Source organism: Marmota monax, unplaced genomic scaffold (genome assembly GCF_021218885.2).
Source record: "Marmota monax isolate L192 unplaced genomic scaffold, Marmota_monax_Labrador192_F-V1.1 WCK01_AAM20220418_F8-fsc00075, whole genome shotgun sequence".
NCBI classification, from domain to species: domain Eukaryota; kingdom Metazoa; phylum Chordata; class Mammalia; order Rodentia; family Sciuridae; genus Marmota; species Marmota monax.
The window spans coordinates 1,881,974-1,907,384 of record NW_026694772.1 but is presented as its reverse complement, the minus strand read 5'-3'; the positions used below and the strand labels follow the sequence as shown (position 1 = coordinate 1,907,384).

Genomic DNA, 25,411 nt, shown 5'->3' with positions numbered 1-25,411 from the left:
GTTAGTTTATGAAACCTATATCATTTACAAATTACAAAAATTCTGTCATATTTTTGTCTACAAATCAGAAAGAAACATAAATAACATACAGTGCACAATGGTTACTGATTAGAGTTAGCAAAAAGGACTTCTCTTGTTATAATATTCTACATATTGCTCACAACACAGGTAACACACCCTACTTGAGATTAAAAGACCAATGATGAATCTATTCCTCCTCTTCATAGGATCCCCAAACTAAAATCTATAGCTTTCACTTATATTTACTAAATTTTCTATTAAGAATCAAATAATCTAGCTTTTTATTTTCCCAAACAATAAGTATATATTGATTGGAACTATTTTATAAAACAAAACTGCCTTTGATTCATTTGTATCAGTCATCTGTTTGAAAGTTGTTCTTAAGGTGGGAAAACACTTTCTTCCATTTTAAATGGGAATCTCCCAGGTCTGTAATTTTGTTTTTTCATGTGGGTGAAAATATTTTTAAGAACTCTGGTACATAAATCTCTGGAAGAGAGCATTCATAAATGAATTCTGAATCAACAGATTGCATACATTTCCCAATCAGCTGTGCAGACTGAGCATTTTCACGGCTCCAGTCATTTTATAAAAATGATTCAGAATTAATCAGTCCTTCTGCCATTTTTATTATTTATATATTCACAGTATTGGCAGATTTCATTTTCTTCCCACTGTCTACTCCTCTTCTACAGGAATAACACTTATGACATGGAACAAGAAGCAGCAAGACATATCATGTGACCTTCTCTTCCAGAAAATTCAAACAATAATGTTGGATATGCAGGTTCACATCAAACTTCCTTTTGTTCCTCAAGTGCTTTATCCAGAACATACACTCCATTTACTCTTTAGACTACAGTACAGATACTGAATCATATAGTAATAACCATAACTAGAACTATATAGAAATCAGGCTGCAGTTGCTTTAGACACTGGAAAGAAACTTCTCAAGAAATAAAAAAAAAAAAAATTGGTCCTTGCAGAGGACCAATCTCCTATAGTTTTGAGCAATCACACTTGTGGACATTTTAGATTACAGTGTATCTTCTCCTGGGATCAATAAAAATCACAACTCTACCTAACTCATCTGGCAACAGTTTATGACATTAATTAATTTAAAATATATACTGTTTGCCTATTTTGAATTGCACTGCTGTAAACATGGGTATGCATATATTACTATACATACACAATGAAGTTTCATTCAGCCATAAAGAACAATGAAATTATGTCATTTGCAGGAAAATGGATGGACCTGGAGACCATCATGTTAAGTGAAATAAGCCAAACTTAGAAGTTCAATGGTTCTATGTTTTCTCTCATGTGTGGAAGTGAAAGATGAAAAAGGAAAAGAAAGGTGGGGAGGATCTCATGAAAATAAAAGGGGAATCAGTAGAGGAAAGAGACCAGGGGGAGGGACAATGGGAGGGAAAGGGGAAATATTGGGGAATACTGATCAAATTATAGTTGTTATACTGTGCACTTGTACAAATATGTGGGTCAACAATTCCCACCATTACATTCAATTATAATGCACCACTAAAAATATGGGGAAAAAGATATTTACAGTAATCATTTCAAATGTCTCTTTGAATTAACTAGGCAATGTCTTTTGAAAAGCTCAAATTTAATTTGGCTAAAGTAGCAGAGTCAGTTAAAAGTATTGTCTTGTGTCATTTCCCCAATTTTAGATAGGTAAAGAAATATCAGTTCAAAATGGAGAAGCTTAATATTAAATGAAATCTGAATACATAAAGATTGTTGTCAAGGCAAATATACTGCTTGATTATCTTGAGCTTATATTTATTTTTATATAGATAATATGGTTTAGATTCAAGAACTAAACACAAAGAAATTCTGAGTCATTCAAAAGCCATGCAAAAAGTATCATTTAAAAACTATCTTAATAATATTGTTTTAAGTAGTATTGTTTTGTACACATTTATTTAACTAGATCTATGGTTTTAGTTTTAATGATTTCACCAACAAAATGTTTATAACAAATCTATCACATATTTCTAATATTATGTAGCAAAATGGAAAGGATTTTCACATATAGACAAACCACAAGAGCAATTATCAAAATCCTATAACATCATGAAGGTTAAATTAGGTGTCAGTATTCAATACTTTTATCTCTCTCCCAAAATCAAAAGCCAGTTTCTCCTTGCAGTGCATGATGCATTAAAATAAAATAAGTTATTGGGGCTGGGGCTGGGGCTGTAGCTCAGTGGTCGATCACCTGCCTTTGTACGTATGAGGCACTGAGTTCGATCCTCAGCACCACATAAAAATAAATAAAGATAAGAAAATATGTTATTACTTTAATGAATAAGGGGTAGCTGATACATTTTTCCAAAACTTGGTACAGAAATGTGCTAGCAACTCAAGATTGATGGTACAAGTGTTACTTACAAATAATTAACATAAATAAACAGTGTATTCATGATGTAAAAGTATAATATAGTGGCATCACCAAAGGAACATCTGATTATTTGAAAATTTATATTTGACAGTGAACTATTAAAACAAAATACAGGCTTTATATTTTTACCATAAAGATGGCTGATATTAATTTTCTATATGTGTTTAGGGAAAACAAAAGTTTATATAGTCTCAGTTATCTATTATCACAATAATATAGCATAAAGTTCAATGGCTTCAAAGAACATTTCTTCTGGTTGTACACGACTGCTCTAGCCTTGCTATATATGGCTCTCATTTTCTTCCTGAGTCTAGCAGCCTAGACAGGCATGTTCTTCTCATATATATGTAAAAAGTCCAAATAGGAACATACTGTTATGTTACTGGTACCAAAATAGACATGAAGATCAATGGAATAAAATAGAAGATCCAGAGACAAACTCACAAACCTATTGCCATCTGATATTTGACAAAAGTGCCAAAAATGTATCTTGGAGAAAAGACAGCCTTTTTTTTTTTAAACAAATGGTGCTCAGAAAACTGGATAGCTATATGTAGAAATTAAATTAGACATCTATCTTTCATCTACACAAACTCAAATCGAAATGGATCAAAGACTTAAAAATTAGATTAGAAGAAAACTGCCAGAAGAAAACAGAGTCAACACTGCATCATACAGGTGCTGGCACAGACTTCCTAAACTAGACACCCAAAGCATAAGAAATAAAACCAACAATCAATAAATGGGATGCCTTTAAACTAAAATGTTTCTGCACAGCTAATGAAACAATTAAGAGCATGAATAGAGAACCTATAGAATGGGAGAAAATCTTGGCTTGCTACTTCCCTGATAGGGAATTAATATGTAGAATATACAAATAACTCAAAAAACTTAGCATTCCAAAAAATAATCCAATCAATAAGTAGGCAAAGAACTAAACAGAAACTTTTCAATAGAAGAAGTTCAAAAATCCAAAAATACATGAGAAAAGGTTCAACATCTCTGGCAATCAGGAAAATGCAAGTCAAAACTACACTAAGATTCTATCTCACTCCAGTTAAAATGGCAATGATCAAGAATAAGAAGAACAATAAATGCTGGTGAGGTATTTCGGGTAAAAATGGGAGTTCATAACCCACTTGAATCTAATGTATGAAATATGGTATGTCAAGAGCTTTGTAATGTTTTGAACAACCAATTAAAAAAAGAACCAATCAAATACAAACTAATAGACAAGTGAAAGGAAGTCTAGTAGAGTAGAAGAAAGAGAAGGGGAAAAGAATGGGAGGGAAAATGGGGAAGGAAAGGGGGATCATGAACTGAAATCAATTTCCATGCATGCATGAGTTTATTGGGATGACCCACCTAATATGTATAATTATAAAGCCCTAATAAAATAATTTAAAATAAAGGAAGTGTGTGTTTGCAAAAAAAAAAAAAAAAAAAAAAAAAAAAAGAGTTCAATTGTTCCTCTATGGTATTTCAGATGACCACAGTTACAAAGCTAAAAACCTGGGTACACACAATTACCTGTGACAGTGATATGCATTTATGCATTTGCTTTTTTGACTTATTTCTAAATGAATATGGTTTGTTTACTCATAACTTTAAACCCGTGTGACTGACATTAGTGCACCTGGGTGTTTATGATTGCAAAACATATTTTTAATGCCTATTTTATTGTGTAAAGTGGCCTATGAAGTATTCTGTCATGTTTTGTATGTAAATGTTCTTTTAAAATGTAAATAAATGTCCTTTTAAAGAAAAAAAAAACACATGCTTTTCTTTTAAGGCCTAGGCTTAAAAGTAGTCAATGGTCACTATTGCCCACTCACTTGCCATTTGCTAAAGAAAAACACATGCTCAAGTCCTAAAGCCACAGGTTGGAAAAAACATGCCAGCAGTAAGGAAGCAAAGTTAAGGCTGTGACTGCAGAGAAGGGAATAAATGGACTAATCATTAAATTTACTACAAGGACATAAGTTTCTCTAAATATACTACAGAACATGACAATAATGTTTGTGTACTTGCTTATATTCCTGAGTTCTCCAGAACATAATTTTTTACCATAATATTTACCTGTGCTAGATGATTGCTCTATATTATTATTATTATTATTGTCAGTGGTTAGCCTGCTACTCCATTTAAGAAATAAATAATCCAATTTCCCCTTCTGTCCTCAGAGTCTTTAAAGAATTAAAAGATATTTTATTGGAGACAATCCTTCAGCAATGTGTGTGAATACAGACACATGGAGCAATTTCTAGTAGAGAGAGTGGAACATGCCATTTGAGTCAGCAATCTTGTCTTACCCAACTCTGAAGTTGCTTATTTGAAGAGTATATATTTTATTAGAATCAGAATATAACACTGCCCTTAAAAATTGGGGATAAATTGATTTTCTTTTCCAATACCATATAAAAGAAAATAAGTCACATCATGAGAATTAGTCACTTCAGCAACCTACAGCAATGGGACTTCTCAAACAGATACCTCATGTAGGCAAACTACTATCTCATTGAGTGTGTGTGTGTGTGTGTGTGTGTGTGTGTGAGAGAGAGAGACAGAGAGAGAGAGAGAGAGAGAGAGAGAGAGAGAGAGAGAGAGAGAGAGAGAGAGAATGTGCACACAGTCACACTTATTTTCTCAGAATTCCACCTTAGTTTTTTTATTTCTCCCCCTCATCTTCTGAATTTTGTTTATTTGGTGGCATTCCTTTTTTATAAAAAGAAAAGTAAAAAAAAAAAAAAAAGAATGTTCTTGAAAACCTGTTCAGAGAATGAATTTCAAATTGCTTTCTCTATTAGAGGACTAATTTGCTTTCAATGTGCAATCTTGGCAGGATCACTGTTGCATATATTATTGGATTTCAACTTCTATACTCTCACCTAAACTCATTTTGAGATTCTCACATGGTAGGTCAATTGTCTGAATTTTAGTGAGCTGAAATGCTGTCATGACTTGTGTCAGACCTTTAGTGTCACATTGATGAAGCAGTGGGAGGATTTTCTACTACATTTTTTTCCCTTCCTTTGGTGCTAGGGATCAAATCCAGGGTCTTGTGCATGCTAGGGAAATACTTAACCACTGTGTACACCCATCACCCTCTACCACATTTCTATATCTGCTATTTTACTGGGTCAGTGTAGTTTCTCCCCCGACCCATTGTTACTGGTGATGGAACCCAGGAGTGATTTACCACTGAACTGTATCCCCAGCCCTTTATATTTCTTTTTATTTTTATAACTTTATTTATTTATTTTTTATGTGGTGCTGAAGATTTAACCCAGTGTCTCACACATGCTAGGCAAGTGCTCTGCCACTGAGCCACCACCCAGCCTGCCCCTTTTATTTTGTATTTTGAGATAGGACCTCACTAAGTTGCTAAGGCTGGCTTTGAACTTACAATACTTCTGCCTCAGCCTCCTGAGTAGCTGGGATTACAGGCATATGCCACCATGCCCAGCCAGAATATTTACTCCTTTCTTCCTTGGTTTATTAAATTTTGCAGAATAGGAAGAGAAGCAATTTATATTTTTCTTTCTTGCTTTCTCTCCCCTCTACTCTCTCTTCCTTCCAAATATACCTCTCTCTCTGTTTGTAAGCTATTTTATATTTTAACCTCATGAAAAACAAATATTTTATGTGCAAACATGTATATTTGAGGAAAAAAGTCTCAAAATGTAAAATCATATCAATGAGAACCTGCTGCAGAATAAATCTTTGCTTAAATTAACAAGAATGATGTATTTTATTACCTGAGTCTATATAAAATATAAATATGTAAGATAATAATCTACACAAAATTATAGATGCACAATTATTTATTCAAGTCATAAGTTTGGATAGAACTTCATTGATTAATAAAATGCAGCTAAAGGGGTTATACTTTTAAAGGATACTTAGATAAACCATTCACTTTCAATCAAGTGTGGGTGGTAACTAACTTACCAGTCTTCACATTTTATCTTATATATAGCCCCAGACAGAAGCCATTTCAGTACTATAAATGAATGCATGTACACACTCTCCAAATCAAAACAAAACATTCCATCCTTTCTTGACAAACTGTTTTTGAGAAATTGTGTATAACCTAGGCCGTATGTAACAAAATGCATTTTTATGAAAGTGAGAAGAGTCTCTAAATCAAGGCTGAAACATAACGAAAAGTTAGAGGAACTGACCTAAAAGAAACTTTCTAATACTGTAATTTGGTCATGTTAGGCTAAAGTTATAATTTAATGTCATGAGCCATTAGATAATAACATTAAATTAATGATAATGGCTCAGATGGAGGCATGGACAGTTTTATATAATATGCAAATGCAAAAGAAAGAAAGTGGTAATGTAAATCTTCCTAGGTACCATCTGGCTTAGCTTTTCCTCATGTCTCTCCCCAAACAGTGGGAGGAATAAACAATACTATTCCTGATTGGCTTGGCTTTGGAGATGGAGATACCAAATGAAAAATGCGTCAGCACAAGCAGAAAGTCTATTATTTTCTTCATTTCTTTCTTCTGCCTGAGCACAATCTGCCTTGTAGAATTAAAATCTATTAAATTTCAGAGCTGAAAGAGCCTTAAGCAAGCATTTAGTCCAGTGGTTCTCAAATTTAAGTGTGTATAGAAACTACCTGGGGGTGCTGCAAATTCCTGGCCCATCCCTAGAGAGTCAGCTTCTGACATACTGCATTTTTAATAAACTTTCCAAGTAAATATGGTGCTGGGAGTAGAACAACTTGGAGAAATACTTCCTTTGTATAGCTCCATCATTTTCAAGAATACAAACCTGTGTTCTCCAATAACACTGACTACCCAAAGTCACCCAGGCTTATGGTGAGAATAAGAACTCAGATCTCCTGATCTGTAAATAAGATATTTTTTCTCTCTGATACCATACTATTGCCATAAGGAAAATCCTTTAAGGAGTTGTCTGTTAGCTCATGTTTTCTTTTTCACTTTTTATTATGATCAATATACATAACACAGGATCTGCCATTTTAACCATTTTTAAGAGTATAGTTAGATGGTTATGAATTACATTCATGCTGTTGTGTAACCATCATTATCCATCTTTAGAACTTTCCCATCATCTCAGACCAAAACTCAGATACACATTAAACAAGAAGCCCCCATACTTTTCTAACCCCAGCCCCTGGAAGTCTCTCTTCAACTTTCTGTTTATCTGAATTTCACTATTCTAGGCACCTTATATAAGTGGAATCACTTTTTGGTGTCTGGATCATTGAACTCAGCATAATACCTCCAAGATTCACCCATATTAGCTTACATGTCATTTTGCTGGATCCTTGTCACCTGTTGCTCAAGACAATGTTTCTGGATCTTTAAGAAATTAATTTCTATCATTTGTCTAACTTTAATAAATGGCTTTTAAATGAGAGAAAGAATTCAGAAAGGGCATTTTTTGATGAATGAAATGGATAGAGCCTGGAGGCAGGTACAGAGATGATAAAGGCATTTTCTAGTTGAAAGTCACTTAAAAAGAACATGAAATACAAAGCATGGGAGAGTGGGTGGGGAAAGGAAAGAGAGTTGAAGGAGATAGACTAATCTGAGAACCACTAAGACCTTCTTAAGGTTACCTATGCCCATATTAGATAGTAAAGCTGTGCAAATACGATTATTATTCACAGGTATAGTCTAAATATCTATTGGCAAAGATGGGCTCTGTTATTAGTAGTATACTTTGGGGCAAACTGTAGAGAAAGAAAATAAAAAAGGGAAGTAAAATGTTCGGCATCCATATTGTTATTTGAGAAGATACTTAGTTGTGATTGATATTTAATCTTAATTGTTAAATGACAGAGTATTTTACAGCTGTAAGAAAGAAGGAAAATTATGTTCTATTGTAGAAAAGAAGTTTAAATAAAAATATCAGCATACTGATATATCTTCAATTGCTCCAAGAGGCAAGACCAGCTAGTATTCATGAGAGGAGGCAGAGCAATGACCAAGAGTTGAAGCATGTGGAGGAACAAGTAACTGTTACTGTTTTAAACCATCAAGTTTTGGACTGTTTTGTTATGTATCAAAAGTTAACCAGAATGGCTTTCTATCCTTCCTCTAGGTGCCCAAAGGACTCTGAATTCACATTCGTTTTATTCCTTTCCCTCCTTGGCTAGGTCTTGTTGTCCTCTTTCCACAAATCCCACAAATATCCATTCCTCTTTAAAGATAATTCCCTATCATATCGACCTTTGTATTCTCATGCTTCTTCACTATTCTACAGGAGATCTCACTTCTCAACAGTTCTCCTTAAAAGGCACATTTGGGAATCCACTTAAAAGGTACATTCTTCTACTATGTATAAATTGCCATAATATCAAAATTTATTTTAGTGATGGAAGGAAAATACATCTCAATAATGACAACTGTTTTCTACTCTAAAACAGGACATCAACATTTTTCCATAATAGGAGAAAATGCTATCTCCACTCATTTCAGATTTTAAAAATGTAATGTACAACCATTTTGCAACCATTTGTGAAACTGCTTTAAAACTAAAAATAGGATTTATGGAGTAGATCATTGAGCAGAATGCCTGATTGAGTGGCTCATAAATATCTAGGTCTCATTCTATCTGGGGTCATAGCCCTAATTTGAATCCAATATTGAATTGTTGAATTGGGAGCAATGGATGGAGGTGAAACATAGTTGGCTCAGGAGAGCAGGCAAAATGCTGCTTCCTGCAAAGAATAACTTTCTGTAACTTCCAAAGAATGATGTATTTTAAAAGGTGTTGGAGGTGAAAAAACATTAGAAAGGAAAAACTGAAAGCTTAAGAAAACTTAAAGGCTACATTTATAAGGATTCAGACAGTTCTAAGTCATAATATTAATAATATTGAATAGTCAACATGCTAACAGACTTCTCAAGGATAACCACAGATGCAGGAGCAAACAAAAGTAATTTGTTCCTTTCTCACTATCAGGAAATAGACATTCTTCCATCTAGACTAATATGATCTCCAGAGGGGAATGATTTATGCCCCTTGTATTCATGAAACTCTCTTTCATAACCAGGTATAATGACTTCCTTTACCTCTACAGGGAATGGCTGATTTATGCATAGACCTTTGTTCAATAACTTTTCTTTAAAGATTGATGCTGTTAAACATGAAAAAATGTGAACTTTCTGACATTTCATTTTAATGTAATTTAGAAAACCATGTAAACTGCAAATGGACCTCATGTGGAATGAAAATTGCATGCTGATAACCTAAATTATTTTGAATATTATTAATCTTTGACTAATACCTCCAATGTTTTATCATCACAATTATAAAATGCACAAGAGAGACACTAAGATTAAGTTCTTTTTTTAATAATTTGTAAATACAATGCTGAAGACTCTTTGTCTCCCAAATTTATACTTCCAGAATTTTCTAATAGGATAAGGAGAGATTTCCATATTCACAGAAAGGAATAACATTTTCAGCCTGGACATTCTTCTATCAAAGACCACTGACTCTTAAGAATTCTTGGAAGCTAGATGAAGAGAGGAAGAGAAAGTGGCATAAAATTCTTTGACTTTTTCTGAGTTCCCACTTTCTAACTTCTTCAATTCTCATTTGGAGATAAAGGCCTGAAATTATTCAGATCTTGTCCAAGTTCTGATGGAGATCAAAGAAAATGAAGCTTTCTCATTGTCATCAGTGCTACTGCTACATACGATGCATTTTAAACAACTTTATTAATTTTATGAACATATCTATAAAGCATTGTGTAATTTGCTATGTTGCTCAGAGTGTATGAAGGAAAATGAACTACTGTTACGAAAGTGTTTCAGGGAAGCTCAATGTCTTGTGTTTAGTTGAAACAGGATGGCAAGTCAATTGATTTCTCTAAGGAGGTCATTATGAAATCAAAATGTCTTTTTAATTTTCAGTGTAGTATGTTTATCCTCAAGAATGGGGTATTAAAGAAGACTTAATTGAAGACTTTAAAGAGCTTTTTGAAAAATGATTCAGTATTTACATTCAAGAGCTAAAATCTTTTAAATATTAACAATATAGAACAATTAAAGCTGCCTTTAAAAATGAAGTTCTAGCACTCATGGTAGCCAACAGTAGGCATAGTCATAGTTTCTTTTATTCATCCATTTCTTATTAAGTAGCTTTTCACAGATCAAATGAGGATTGTGCCTTCAAGGATCCTATAGTAAAATGACCAATGCTGAATTTTATTTATAAATATATACACTAAGTTATATACTATACACACACACATGCACACACCTAAAATAGCAATGACATACTAACTGTATTTATTGGGTGTTTACTATGTGTCAGACACTGTTTTATACACTTCACATATATTAATTCATATCACCCTCATTAGAACCTGAAGGGTAGCTGTTGTCATTACCCTTTATTTATAGCTATATATTCTGAGATCAATTAAGAAAAGTGTCCATGGTCAGTAAATACCAGAATCACAATTTAAACCCAGGTAGTCAAGCTTCAAAGCTCACACTATTAAAGGCTGTCCTGTCTAGTTTCTCTAATAGAATGCAGAAAGCACTAAACATCACTTATACTGAAGCGAAATACCAATAGAATAAAGAGAGAGACAAGATGACTTCTAGCTCAGGACCTCAGGGAATGATGGGAGATTTGAACTTGATTTTCCTTGAAAAGTATATAGCATCTGGATAAGCTGAGATGAAGAAAATGAATCTTAAGGGAATATATCAGGTGATTTAAAGACACCAAACTAGTTTGGCTACCTGTTTGTTATGGTTTGAATATGAGATATCCCTCTAAATGCTCATGTGGCAATGCAGGAATGTTCAGAGGTGAAATGATCAGATTATAAGAGCTGTGACCTAATCAGTGCATTGATCCATTTGATGGATTAATAATTTGAATGATTACTGGGTGGTAACAATAGGCAGGTGGGGTGTAGCCAAAGGATGTAGGTCACTGGAGGTATATCCCAGGGGGTTATATTTTGCTGCTAGATGATCCTCCACTCCTATCTGTTTTCTGACTACCATGAACTGACAGCTTTCTTCCACAACACCCTTTTACCATGATGATCTGCTTTACCTCCAGCCCAGAGCAATGAAGTCAGCTGACCATGGACTGAACCTCTGGAAGCTGTGATCACCAAATAAATCTTTCTCTCTCCAAGTTGTTCATGTCAGATATTTTGGTCATAGTGATGACTACCACACTGTATTTGTAGGAGTTGAGGAAAATGGGAGAAATAAAATAAGAAATGAGATTTGAAATTGAAATTTGGGGCCAATCCTTGAGAGTCAAGTGAAGGAGTTTATAGGACATTCCAAAGGCTTTTCAAAGTCATAAACAGTGTTTGAAAAGGGGAGTTATATATTTATTTGATCTGTTGAAAAACATTTATAGAGAACCTATCATGTGTCAGGCACTGTCTTGGGAAATGGGAATATATTACTAAGTGAGATAAATCAAATATGTCCCCTCATGGCATTTATATTCTAGTTACATTTTAAGTTATTATTTAGGAAGCGTAGTTTGAAATGGCAATCTAAAGGTTGGCTTGAAGCAATTTGTGGGAAAGAATGAGTGGAGGAAGATAAAAGGTTTCCTGGAGAAAAATAAATAGATATAAAGAATTATAGAGGCAAAATCCATAGATCTTGAAAATGAACTTGAAAGTGAGGCAAATGAGAAGTAGATGTAGAAATGACTGCATGGTTTGAAATATCTCTGACTAAAGAGATGGTATTATGATAAATAGCAAGATAGGAGATAAAGATTTTGTGTATGTTTCAGTCATATTGAATTTATGCTGTCTGTGAGACATTTAGTAAGCAATGCCCCACGTCCAGTAAGAAATGTAGGATAAATACTAGAAATTTATTAAAAAAAATACTCAAACATTGGATTAAAGGAGATAGCCAGGAGACTATTTCTGGTAAAATATCTAGCACATATCTGACACTTAGTAACTACAGATTGACTATTGAATGAAGATAATGAGATTGATGAGAATAAAAAAAAAGATACCTTGAATAGTTCCTCAGTTGAAAATGAAAATAATAACAACACCATGGGACTTTAGTGAGAATCAAACTAGATAGGAAAGAGGAAGGAATTAGTAGAGAGGTAGGGAGACTTTTAGCATAATACATCATCCCAGTAAGTGAAAAGGTGAGCAATTTTTCAGTAGACTTGGGTGGGTAACAATACCAAAATAAGCACAGTTTTCTAGGATAATGAGGATTTGTTTAAGAACACTTGTATTTGATAGATATGGTGATTGTGTAGAGAAGTGTTTCAGTTGAGAGAAAAATGTAGAAACTGGGCCGGAAAATGTAAAGGTAAGAAGAGTGTTTAGGAAGCAGAAATAATTCCATTAACCAACACATTCCTATTAGGTAAATGACTTAAACCTTGCTTTTGGTTATCTTGAGTCATTGTTTAGAATGCTAGGTCAGTGGGTAGTGGGTAGGATGGTAGGATTAATAGAAGGTCAGAAGGTCAAACTAAGATCAAATAGATTGTTCTATATACAGTAGTTTGACCTTAGCAGACATTACACAACCTGTGAAAGTCTCAGTATTTTCATCTGTAATAACAGTATGATGATATTACATCACACAAGCAAAGTACTTAGCTAGCATACTGCCTGGTTCATAGTAAGTATTCAAAAAGATTAGCTATTATCATTTATCCTAATAATTGGATAAATACATGGTGTTTTGATTCCAGAAAACTGAACATTTATTGTGATAGGCTTTGACTTTGCAATAATAGCCCTTCTAATCTGTAGCAATAAAACACGTATTAGTTGATATTTTTAAGGGAGAAACAATAGATACTTAAACTCTATAATTTTACCTCTTCAATTGAAAATGGAAATAATAATAACACCATAGGACTTTAGTGAGAATCAAACTAGATAAGGAAAGTACAATTACTTGGCCAAATACAAAAAGTACATTTTTTAGTTATTATTAATTAATATACCTTTAATCCACTTATTTTTAAGAGTTACAGTATTTGACTTATAGCTCTGGCTTGACTTTTGTCTAATGGTAATTCATAACATTAATAAGGACCTTTCACTTGAAGAAAGCTTTTTCAAAGTGCCTTTATATTTATTACCTTCTAAGATCCTCACAAAACCTCTGTGAAGAATAAAAGACAATGGTTATTAGGAGCTATCAAAATTGGCTTTTTAGTATGCACAGTATCTTACCTATGTGGGTTTTTCTACCTTTTGTAGATAGAAAATTACAGTAGCTGAATTACAAAGTTATTCAATTTAGTGCATCCCTTGTATCATTTCAGATAATTGTCTAATGGAATGCCAATATCCAGAAAAGTAAGTTCTAAAGGTTTCAATATATTTGGCTAACATGTTTCCAAATGAACATGACCATGATAGCATGGTTCAGAATGTTACAATCCTAATAATCTAGTGATGAAACTCATATTGCTTTAAATTGAGGTAGATTTTTTCATCATTGGACAAAAAGTAGATTTTTATTTTCTATGTTCAGTCTTCTTTTCTATAAGAGATCAAAAAAGCAATTATGAACATTTGTTCTCAGTGATTCCTTTTGCTAAACTTTTAATTACTTTCACTATTTCCTTTCGGATTCTCTCTGAAATCTAGAAGAATTTCAGTGTCCAAAACAACATACTAAAGTATATAATAAGAAGACAAGTATGTAGCTCTGTTATCTATTCCTAAGTACTATAGTCAGTAATACTGTCAATGTGGAGATACAGATTTTATAGGAGATAAATGAGAATAATAAGAAAAATAAAAATTTCTGTTTATATGAGACAAGCTAATGGCCATTATTGAAAAGAATTTTCAAAATGGATACATTATTCAAATGTCTTTACTTTTGCATGATATGAATTTTACATAGAAGTTTTGCTAATTCTTTGTCTTTTCTCATGGTTAAGCCATTAGGAGGATTTCCATAGCTATTTCCTTTTGAATAACATAGAAGATAACATCATGTAATATCAATTTGGGGCTACAGTAATATACTTTGGTGGCATTTAGGTGAATTTCTGAGTGGCATGAATGAATTAAAATAATTATATATCAATGTGTGTATTATCATTTATTTCTATGCCTTTCATGTTGCTGTTTGTCAATTCAGACCTTTCTCCAAATTTTACCTCTAAATTCAGGTCCACTTCTGGGGAGGTGATATTTTTACTTGTATTCTTCACAGACATCTTGGAACTGACCAAATCAAGTTCTTGATTTCCCTTACCACACCTGTTTGTCCTCTTAATTTTGCAACTCCATGAAGGCACTATTATGTCCTCAGTCAAGTGGTTAGTAGATAGTGACTCCTTCTACCTTACATTCTTCGGTCACCTCTACTACCCAGAGAGTACATTACCAAGTTGATTTTCTCTCCAAACATCTCAAATATTCACTTCATTTCTCAACATTGCCACCTTAGTTATAATTTCTTGGTTGGAATATTACAAAAATAACTTTCTAACTTTTGTATTTGCACAGGGCTCAGATCTTTCCAATTCATTCTCAGAACTACCAGAATAGTCTTTTAAACACACAAGTCTGGTTATTCCATTTCCTTATATAAAACAAAGCTGTGAGTTTCCAAAGACTACAGATACAGTCCGGGGTCGGGGGGAATCCTGGGGAGTGATATTGGCCAAATTATATCATTATATGGTGTGGCATGTATGAACATGTAATAACAAATCCCATCAATTTGTGCAACTATAATGCATCAATAAAAATGTGGAAAAAATAGGGGGAGAGAAAAGACAGCTTACACTTTCCAAGCCCTTTGAGTCTAACACTCTGCTCCTCTATGGATATCTTCCCTGTATCCTATCATTTACTATTTAAAAAAATTTCAGTTATCAATAGACCTTTATTTTATTTATTTATATGTGGTGCTGAGAATCAAACCCAGAGCTTCACACGTGCTAGGCAAGCAATCTACCACTGAGCCACAACCCCAGCCCCTATCATTAACTCTTGACCAAATCCTGTGAAGTATTATACTCACTGTAGGAAAAATATAAATGGGACTTAGAAGTTAGGCAATAAGGTAATAAATGTTAAATAGGGATCTTTCTACCTCCAAGGCACATTCTCTATTATATCATGCTGTCTTTCTACACAATTTAGCCCCAGTTGATCTTTCCAATCTCATTTCTTTTAATAATCATTTTCCAGTCATAGAGACATTCCTTCAGATTCCCAAACTACCACACTAACCAGGCCTTTGAACCTGCTGTTTCCTCAGCCAAGAATGCCCTTTCCAAGTCTGTGTACTTGGCTAATTCCTGTCAAATTATTTTGAGTTTCTCTAAATGGTGTTTCTCAACCTTGTCTGGTCATGAGAACCATGCAGTATTTCCAACTGGAATCTCTTAAAGCTGGAACCCAAAGTTCAACATTTTTGAAAGCTCCTCTGATATCTAAACAATGTTTTTAAAAAAACCCACTGTTTTATGTGAGTTTCCTGGCTTCTCTGATAGGCTTAGCTCTATCTTCTGTTTATATATTTATTTTATTTTTTGAGACAGAGTCTTACTAAGGAACTGGCCTCAAATTCATGATCCTCCTGCCTGTGTCTCCCAAAGTGCTGGGATTACAGGTATAATTTAGTGTACCTATACATTATCTTTGATTTCTAATACATTGCTACAACTGGGGAAGTAAATTCTTCAATGTTCCTAAAAAATATGATCTTGTCCCAATTGTTAATTCCAAAGGAATTATAACAATTTAAATAATCTGTCTTTGCTAGATCATTTTAGCTCTCTACTATAGTTTTCATCTTGCTAGCATAATTTCAGTTTAGCCTGTGTCTTCACTTCTCAAATAAGGCAGAAATCATGTTCTAATATAGTGTTTTGAATAAGGTACATAGTAGTCCTGCATGTACACACATACACACATAATACATATAGTGAAAACTAAAGTTTCACCAAAAAATAATGACCCTGACTTGAGAGTGATCAGCTCTTTTTTTCTATTCTATTAAATATTTCTTTTCTATTCAAAAATGTGGATTGATACTTATTAAATTGATTACACTACCCCACACTTTGTCTAAACTATGTGTGAAAAGCACCTATCTTGGGTCAGAGTTTCTAATCATGATGTGGTTAGTTCCATTATAAGTAGAGGAAGAGTCACTGGAGTGCGGAGTGCATTCTCTCTCTCTCTCCCCGCCCCCCCCCCCCAGAAAAGGACAGAGAAAGAAGACTGCTGTCTTCAAGCCTGAGAGAAGTCTCTAATCTTCCAGAGCTTTATGAAATAAATTGCATTTTTTAAAGCTCCCCCCTCCAAAAAAAGAGAAAGAAAATCACTTAATTGCCTCTCTGAACATGTTTTTATCACTACATCATACCTAACACATGGATACATGACAGATATTTAATAAAGATTGCTGAATTAATAAGAGTTTTCAGGGAAATAATGTATGTAACATTTTTCCATATCCATAGTGGTAGGCAGTCAACAGCAGGCAAAAGAAAGATATCAAGATTCACTTTCACACTCTTTAGACAACAATCAAAATAGAAAGACTAAAAAATACATAAAAACTCAATTCAAAATTAAAGCAACAGAAAAGAATACACTAAAAATTTCCTTTTGTTGGCAGTAGGGATCTGTAGATTATCTTTCTAATATCAGCTATCCCAAGAAATATGATATTCAAATTTATTCAAGGTACTAATTATGATATTAAGATTGAAGTTTTTCTTCTTTTAGAAATAACTAGTTGGCCAGGGTGTTTTTTGTTTGTTTGTTTGTTTTGTTTTTGAGAAACTTAAGAAACTCCTTCCCCCAATTTAATAATGTATTAGAAATCAAATATATCTTAATTTATAGGTGTACTGTGATATACAATTCAAAGTTTCTCAAACTTGTCTCTCTGGAAATGTTTTATTTAATAAAAGAGAATTTTTATAATGGGGGAGAGGTTGTCAGAAGATATAAGCAAAACACATGAGACTAGTGAAGACCTGAGACATAACCCAGCTTACAGATGAAAGAATTTCATATATCAATTGCTCCTTAGTTCTTGCTGAGAAAAGAACTTAATTACACCATTTATGACCATCTTTCTCTACCACACACCCAGACACATCTACAACTGGTGTTGATGATCTCTCAGGAGTGTTTGGAGAACCAGGTAGGATTTATGAAACTCTTAAGAAATATTTGCATAGATGCAGACTCATCCTATATTTACTTAGTTATCTAGTGTTTTATGTTAGAACTTCGAACCATGAACATCTTTATCAACTCTGTTAGGCCCCAAGAGGAAATATTTTGGATTGAAAAAGAATCTAGTTCAATTATGAATATAGGTCTTCATTCTAAGGATAAATACACAATTTAAAAATTCCCAAACTTTTACCAATCAGGCTCTATATGGTATCCATAAAACTATATCAGCTTAGAAATTCCAGTTAGACCATCAGACGTGACCATACTCATAAGAAAAATTTACACATCTGAAGTACAAGGACAACTGTAACATTCTTCCTTGATTTAGTAAGAAAAGTAAATAACACTTTTTCTTAATAACCAAATAAGTTCTAATGTGTTTCAGAATGGAATTTATCAGGTTAATTCCATTCAGGAAGCATATGCTTCATAATACATCTATGCTTATTGAACCCATGCATTATGAGTATTGCTGGGAAAATTAAATATCCAGTGAAGTGGCTGATAAACAAAAGTGATGGGTAGTCTATCAAGAGCCAAGTCTCCATATATAGAACAACCGATTGGCAGTCATAGAGAAAAACACATTTTATGAAGGCTTTTACCCCCTCTCTCTTTCCATTCAGCAGCATTTGTACAAAGCGCTCTCTCTCTCTCTCTCTCTCTCTCTCTCTCTCTCTCTCTCTCTCTCTCTTTCTTTCTTTGTGATAGGGTTGCACTATGTTGCCCAGGCTACCCTACCCTCAAACTCTTGGGCTCAATTAATCCTCCTCCTGCCTGTCTATTAAGTAGCATGCCACTGACTACACCTATGTACCTAGCTCACTTTTTAAATGTGGCTTAATAACTTGCTATACAGCATGCTATACAGCATGAATCAATGAATGCAATGCTAGCAAGTTCTTCAAATGAAGTAAAGAGTCATATCAAGACACTTTTTTCTCTTCATACATATTAAAGAAAAATCCTTTTGTTCAAGGTAAAACTTCATATTCAAACGGGGTGGGGGGGAAGCCCCAAACACTTCTATTTAGTTGAAATGCTGAAATTGTATATGATCTCTTAACGTATGTCATTTTATTTACTTTCAAGCTTTGTTGTTTTTAAACTCTAATTTTTTGACTCAGTTCAATCAGTTGAAATGTGCCATTAAAAATAATCAATAGTTTCAGAAGTTCACAGTTTTTACCCTGACATCTGAAAATCTTTCATCAAAAGACCATTATTCAACCATCTAACCAAAAACTGGAATTGGTCATTCCTATCTATAATATGTAGTTAAAACCTCAGGCAACTGGAATTCATAGAAAACAAAATATTAACTGAGAGGGGAAAGAAAAACTGCCTAAAAATAATTTTGGAAACTTAGTTAATCCTACTATAGTTAAAGGAGAAAATGATATGCCAAGGTTTTCATGAACTCTAGGGAGTTTTATGTGGCTTTTAACAATAAATACAGTTCATCACTTTAAGACAGAGGCAGTAAAAAGCCCCTGTTTTATTTTCAAACTTTCTTTTTTTGTCTTTGGTACTCTAAAGGTTATACATTACCTGTGCTACAGGTTAAAGATGGAGAAGGGTGGCCTGTTCAACACTAGATTTAATGTAAGCAACAACTTTGGTTTGGCTAAGCAAGGAAAAATAATACATATATCTTATTCAATAATATAACACAAACTAAGACATTTTCTCTGCATGATTTTCAATTGCTTTGAGAGTTGAGAAATCTGAACCTAACATGTAGCTTCCTCTACATTTATCCATAGTAAATATAGTTAAGAAACATGGTGAGTTTTTCCTTTAATGATTCAGGATTTTGTGATTTCTCAAGATTCATAGTTTACATATGAATTTTCATTTTTAATATTACAAATATAAAGTGTATAGGAGATAATAGATATATCTTTCCTCTCAAGCGACTTATTCACTATTTTAAGAGAAATTTTACTAAATCCATGATATCAAATTATTTTTTATAATAAGATTATTATTCATTTCAAAGTAATTTACTTAAAAATCCTCATAATCAAGATTATATTATTTATCAACCATAACTGTGAGGAAAATGTGAACTTGTGTATTTATTAAAATTCTATGGTGGTTTTATGAACATTAATAAGGTGAAATAAAAATTTATCTATGAAATAGTGTGAGCAAAATGAGTTACAGAAGTATATTATCTAATCATTCATCTAAGAATGTGCAAAAAACCTAAATTTACATTTCTTTTATATTCTATCAAAAGCCCTGGGAGATATTTGTAAAAGTTAAGTCAGGTCAGGTATTGTTCTGAAGAAATTACTTCCAAAGTATCAAAGAATATAACATGCATTGTGGATGAGCAAGTGAGGTCAGAGGAGGATGACAATGCAAGAATGACAGATTCAAACCACTATAAATTGCCACCATCACCTACTCTATGCACCAGAGTAGCACAGTAGATCAAATATCATATCCAGACAAACCACAAGATGCAGAACAACAACTAGGAGGAGAGGAGAGGAAGAAATTTTGCTTGTAGTGATTCATTTTGGAATTATTTTCAACATAGGATATGCTATCACTTTTTTCATCATAATTTTAAAATATGCAAAGAATTAGGTTGGTCTAAAACTTTCTATTATTTTTAACGTATCAAATTATATTTGAAATGATACCAAAGTTAGAAAAGCCAACTATATATAATACTCCACAACAGTTCCAGTATACTATATTAGTTACTGAGAATAAATTTGAAGAGCCTCCTTGAACTGCAAAATATGATTTTCAATGAGACTCTGTTTAAACAAAACTACCTCACATTTCTGTTTTCACTGTTTATGCCTATGAAATGTTATAGCAATAATTTTTGTTTCTAGGAAAAACAATTGTCTGAATATTGTATGATCATTAACTATGACAAATTTAGCCATTTCATTTTTATTTTCACAGATCATGTTAGGAAGAACACTACAAAGTACCAGATTAATATTTCAAAATGTATCTGAAAGTAATGAAGGGAAACTGATTCAGTTAGCAACGCTAAATAAAACAGACAATTCATACAGATGCTTTCCCTGTAAAATTTTAAATAAACACTCAAAAATGGCAACCTTTTCAATTTAATAAACCAATCCCTAACTTATTTCTCTGTCGGAGCAAAGTTTCTGCTTGACCAAAGCTCTGGTTTTATATGCAAGCTTTTTTTCTGGTCAAAAAATATATACTTTTTAGAAGATAAGGGTATTAAATCGAATCACAAATGACTTTTCCTCTTCCCTCTGCCTCTCTCTTCCTTGCACAAATGCTGAAATATATCGGGCTGTATAAAACAGCCATTTTATTTTGTCCCCAGCTTATCAATTACAAGTACAAATGCTGAGAGTTGTTCAATTGGATTTGCAAGAGTGCTAAAGTGGAAACGCTTCACTTACTTGCCATTGTTTCATCAGCTCTCTTACTCCCTTGGAGTCTTCTAGGAGTCTCTCCTTATAGGTAGCATCCTGTAGGACATTGGCAGTTGTTTCAGCTTCTGTGAGCCAGGCAAGAAACTTCTCCAGGTCCAGGGGGAACTGTTGTAGTAATCTGTGATTTTCTTCCAAAGCAGCCTCTCGTTCACTCACTCTGCAAAGGAACAAATAGCCAGATGCAATTCTCAAATATCAGAATGGGGTACCCAGAGAACTCCATGAAAAGAGCAAAGGTGGGTTGTTGCTCAAGCTCTTCTTTAAGCAACAACAACTTGAATACTGTGCTATTTATCTTCATTTCTATGTACCTTAAAGGCTTCTGCATGGAGATAGGCATGCAAGAATATCTATTAAAAATGAATGACCATCCCAGATTTCTATAAATCTTCTCTACAGAAATGGTTCTTTCGCATGCACACACACGCACACCCACCCAGACACAACTTTTGGATATTTGCAAATTCATACATAGACACTCAAAATTATCATCTTTTAAACTTAGTAGTTTGTGCTGGGCAATATTGAATGCTTATTTTGATATGCTGCAAAAGGTAAAGCTAATGTTTAGGTAAAACCTTAGAATCTATCCTCTTGCCTATCTTTTTTTTAATTGTAGATGAACACAATATCTTTATTTTACTTATTTATTTTTATGTAGTGCTGAGGATTGAACTCAGTGCCTCATGCGTGCTAGGTGAGCATTCTGCCACTAAGTCACCTCCCCCACCCCCACCTATCTTGATGTCACCCTGAAGCAAGAAACAAGGATTAAACAGGGAAGGAGAAAAGTCAAGAAGATACACAGTCAGAAAGTATTTTTTTCACTGGAGGTGAAAAATAGGATTGGAGGGCAAAGGGAAAAGAAAGATTAACAAGAAGAAAAACAACATTTCATAGAAACCATTGTGCAAAATATCATTTTGCATGACCCTAGAGTGTTATAACTACTTCACTAGGTTCATATTTCATTAGATGATGGTCATACAGCTGCGAATATTCCCCAAAAGAAAAATGTTATGTGTAATGGAAAAAGTAAGAGCCTTAAAAACCAGACAGATCTGGGTTCAATTCCTAGTGTTCCTTACCAGTTGTGTGACATGGCAAGTTACTAACCTCTGTGATTTCTCATTTCCTCATCTCCAGTAGCTATGGCTGGGATGAGAATCAAATACAATAAAGCATGTAAAGTCTAGCACTTCACATATTACACAGTTACTCATTAGAGATACTCAAAAATGTTCCTTCTACCCACATTCCATTTTCCCATTCCTCTAGTCTTTTAAAAGGATGCAATAAATTCCCTAATGACACACACACAAAAACTTTAAAAATTTACATTTTCTGGATATATATATTCATTGTGGATACACACACACACACACCCTCAGCAAACATCTACATAATAATAGCTCAGGAGGGAAAATTACCATAGGCAGTAACAGTTCCATCTAAAAAGATTCAGGTAAATTTTGCCCGAAATGAGGAAATTAGTACTCTATTTAAATGCCTTATTTGCCTTCTCTTACTACACAAACACTTTCTGGGATTAAACATAAGCTAAAAATGGATTTAAAAAATTGAACACTTGAATATGATACACACTGCTTGTTAAGATGTGATTGTCAATAATTATGCAAAACTGCAATTTATTTCAGCAGCAACTTTATCATGGGATGTGCAAACCAGGCAAACAACTCCTGCCGAGCCAGCGGCAGCAAAGCCCCCGGAAGAGCTGTTTATTCATCATGGGTGAGGTTTTTGCTGAGCACACAGTCTTTCCCAGGGTAGTTTCGGCACTCATACTGGATAAAAATCTTCTGTCTGCATTAACTCGTGGAGAGTAGAATAGGTTTATGAGGATGCAGCTATTGGAAAAAAGTAAGCATTGCACTAAGCTATTTATCAACTCCTAAATAAATGTTAATACAGCACAGCTGAAAGGCAGTGCAGTGTTCTGGTTGGGCAAAGTTAAACCCCACAAAGCACAAGGGCTAACCTGGCCTGCTGGCTTATGTAGTTTGAAGCCAAACTATCAATACAAGGACAAATATCAAAATTGTCATCTATCAGGATTTAAAAATGCAGAACCATTGTCACAGCTTCCAGAATCTCAATGCTACAATCGGGCATGCAATGTATAGCAAGCTGAATCCCATGTAACTGCTGACAAGTGACTGTTCCTGAACTGCAAAAGAAGCAATTTTATCCAGTTTGCACTAAGACTTACTCGATTTCCAGTCCAAAATGCAGGCCAGAAATAAGCTGTCACATTCCAGAAGATGAATGCACAGTTAGACATCGACATATTTTCTAATATACTCCAATTACAAACAAAATGAAAGGATAATAGGAAATTCTCCCACTGACCTAGTGAAACTTGGGGAATTAGACATTGTGCATTTTATTATTAGCTTCATCTTCATGATGAGCTGCACTTGACACACCCGAGCTCCTCTCTCCTTAATCTAGAAACACCACTTACCCTCTGTTGCCAGAGAAGTAACTAGTAAATAACTTTCTAAGAGTTATTTGCAAAATGCAATGCACATAAATAAGATAAAAGGGTTCTACCCAGACAATGAGATTTTCAGCCAAATCCTACCAGTGAGTTTGCTGCTTTGTAAATTAGGCCCTTAGGGAAGAAGCATAACTCTTTCAGGACAGTAAGGCACCATTTTCCTAAATGATACCCTCGTGGTCTGAAATATTGACAACATCAGGCTGGATATTTTCTAATTTGGGAAACACTTTAGAAAAATACAATGGCAGCAACAGCAGAAATATCTCTTCAAATGAGCTCTTTCACAATCCTTGTTGATCACAGGTGAGATTGTTGTTTCCTGCTTGTATAGGGTTTTTTAAGACTACAGCCATTCTCCTGGGTACAATGCATGTACACTGAATTCCTAAATTTTAATTGTGCCAAGTTTAGACTTCAAATGAGTCAAGAGTACTTAATTTCCATATTTGTACATTCAAAATAACCCTAAATATACCCCTTAGTTTTTAATTTTTCTCAGCAATATGGCTTTGAATGGCTTATATGATAAAGAGAAATATAAAAATAATGAGAATAATAAATGAATAAATGATTGATTTAGACCAAAACTAAAGATCCTGAACATGTATTATTTTTCAATTCCTTTGTCCAGGGTAGCAAACCCTGGAGAAAATTTTGTTGAATTTTAAAAGTAGCAATGGCCAGATATTAGAAAAAAGTAATAATACTTTACAAAGAGAATCTACTGTAGAGATTAAGAACTTTTTATATAGCAAAATCAGTTTTTCCAGCTTTATAATGTACACAAAATAGCTGAGAATTTGATGGAGTAAGGAATGGTATGATGATTTCAAAAGATTCTTACTCTATTTGTAAGGACATCCTGTAGTATCCTCAATATATAAACAAGAGTGATATGGAACAATGGTTCCCCAAATATGGTCTATGGATTAGTAGAACCAACATCATCAAAGAACTTTTTAGAAATGCAAATAAATTGTCAGGCCTCATCTTAAGCTTACTAAACCAGAAATCTATAGGTGGAGTCCAGTAAGCTGTTTCAACAAGCCCTCCCAACATTTTTAATGCATGCTAAAGTTTCAGAATCACTGCTGCTGGGGAATAAACTTTGACAATCATAATGTGGCAGACACTGTGGTGAGCTGCACAGATCCCTCTTCAGGATGAAAATACTTCACTGCTGAGAGTGCTGCTGGCTAACAGGCCTCAGGACTGGACTCTGTTAAAGAGAGCTGCTCCCTTTGTTCCTGTGGCACACTGGACCTGTTGACAGGTCGATATCTAATGTGTGGGTTATAAAACCCTGGCTCCCTTACTCTAAGTCAGGATAATTCTGAAGGGCTACCCTAACTCTTTATGGGGAAGGGAGGGTCGATTGTTGTCATAGTGACAGCTGCATAGGTAGCTCAGCTTCTATTTCCACCCTATTCTGGTCCCTTTCCTTTTCTCCTCACAGGTGTTAAGCTGAAAACTCTCTCCAATAAAATTTCTGGATATTAATTGCTTTCTCAGAATCTGCTTTTTGGAGAACGTGACCTGCTGAAGCGTCTGTCATAAGAACTTTAAAAATACACATGTCAGACTGGGGTTGTGGCTCAGCGGCAGAGCACTCGCCTAGCATGTGAGAGGCACTGGGTTTGATCCTCAGCACCACATAAAAATACATAAATAAATAAAATAAAGGTATTGTGTCCAACTACAACTAGAAAAATATTTTTAAAAATTTCACTTGCCTAAGGAATGCAAGTGGAGAAATAGATAACTACTCACACAGACTGGTGATCTCCAAAATG

General features: G+C 34.0%; 1 protein-coding gene across 11 annotated transcripts in view; it reads right to left on the bottom strand.

Annotated features, from left to right (window-relative positions):
• Dmd (dystrophin) overlaps window positions 1-25,411 on the bottom strand; it is a 2,205,817-nt gene that overhangs the window by 510,653 nt on the left and 1,669,753 nt on the right. For all 11 annotated transcript variants that reach the window (XM_058572890.1, XM_046425263.2, XM_046425265.2 and 8 more), the window contains one exon: window positions 21,062-21,251. In XM_058572890.1, coding sequence (XP_058428873.1) covers window positions 21,062-21,251 — 190 coding nt within the window. The remainder of the gene's footprint in view (window positions 1-21,061; window positions 21,252-25,411) is intronic.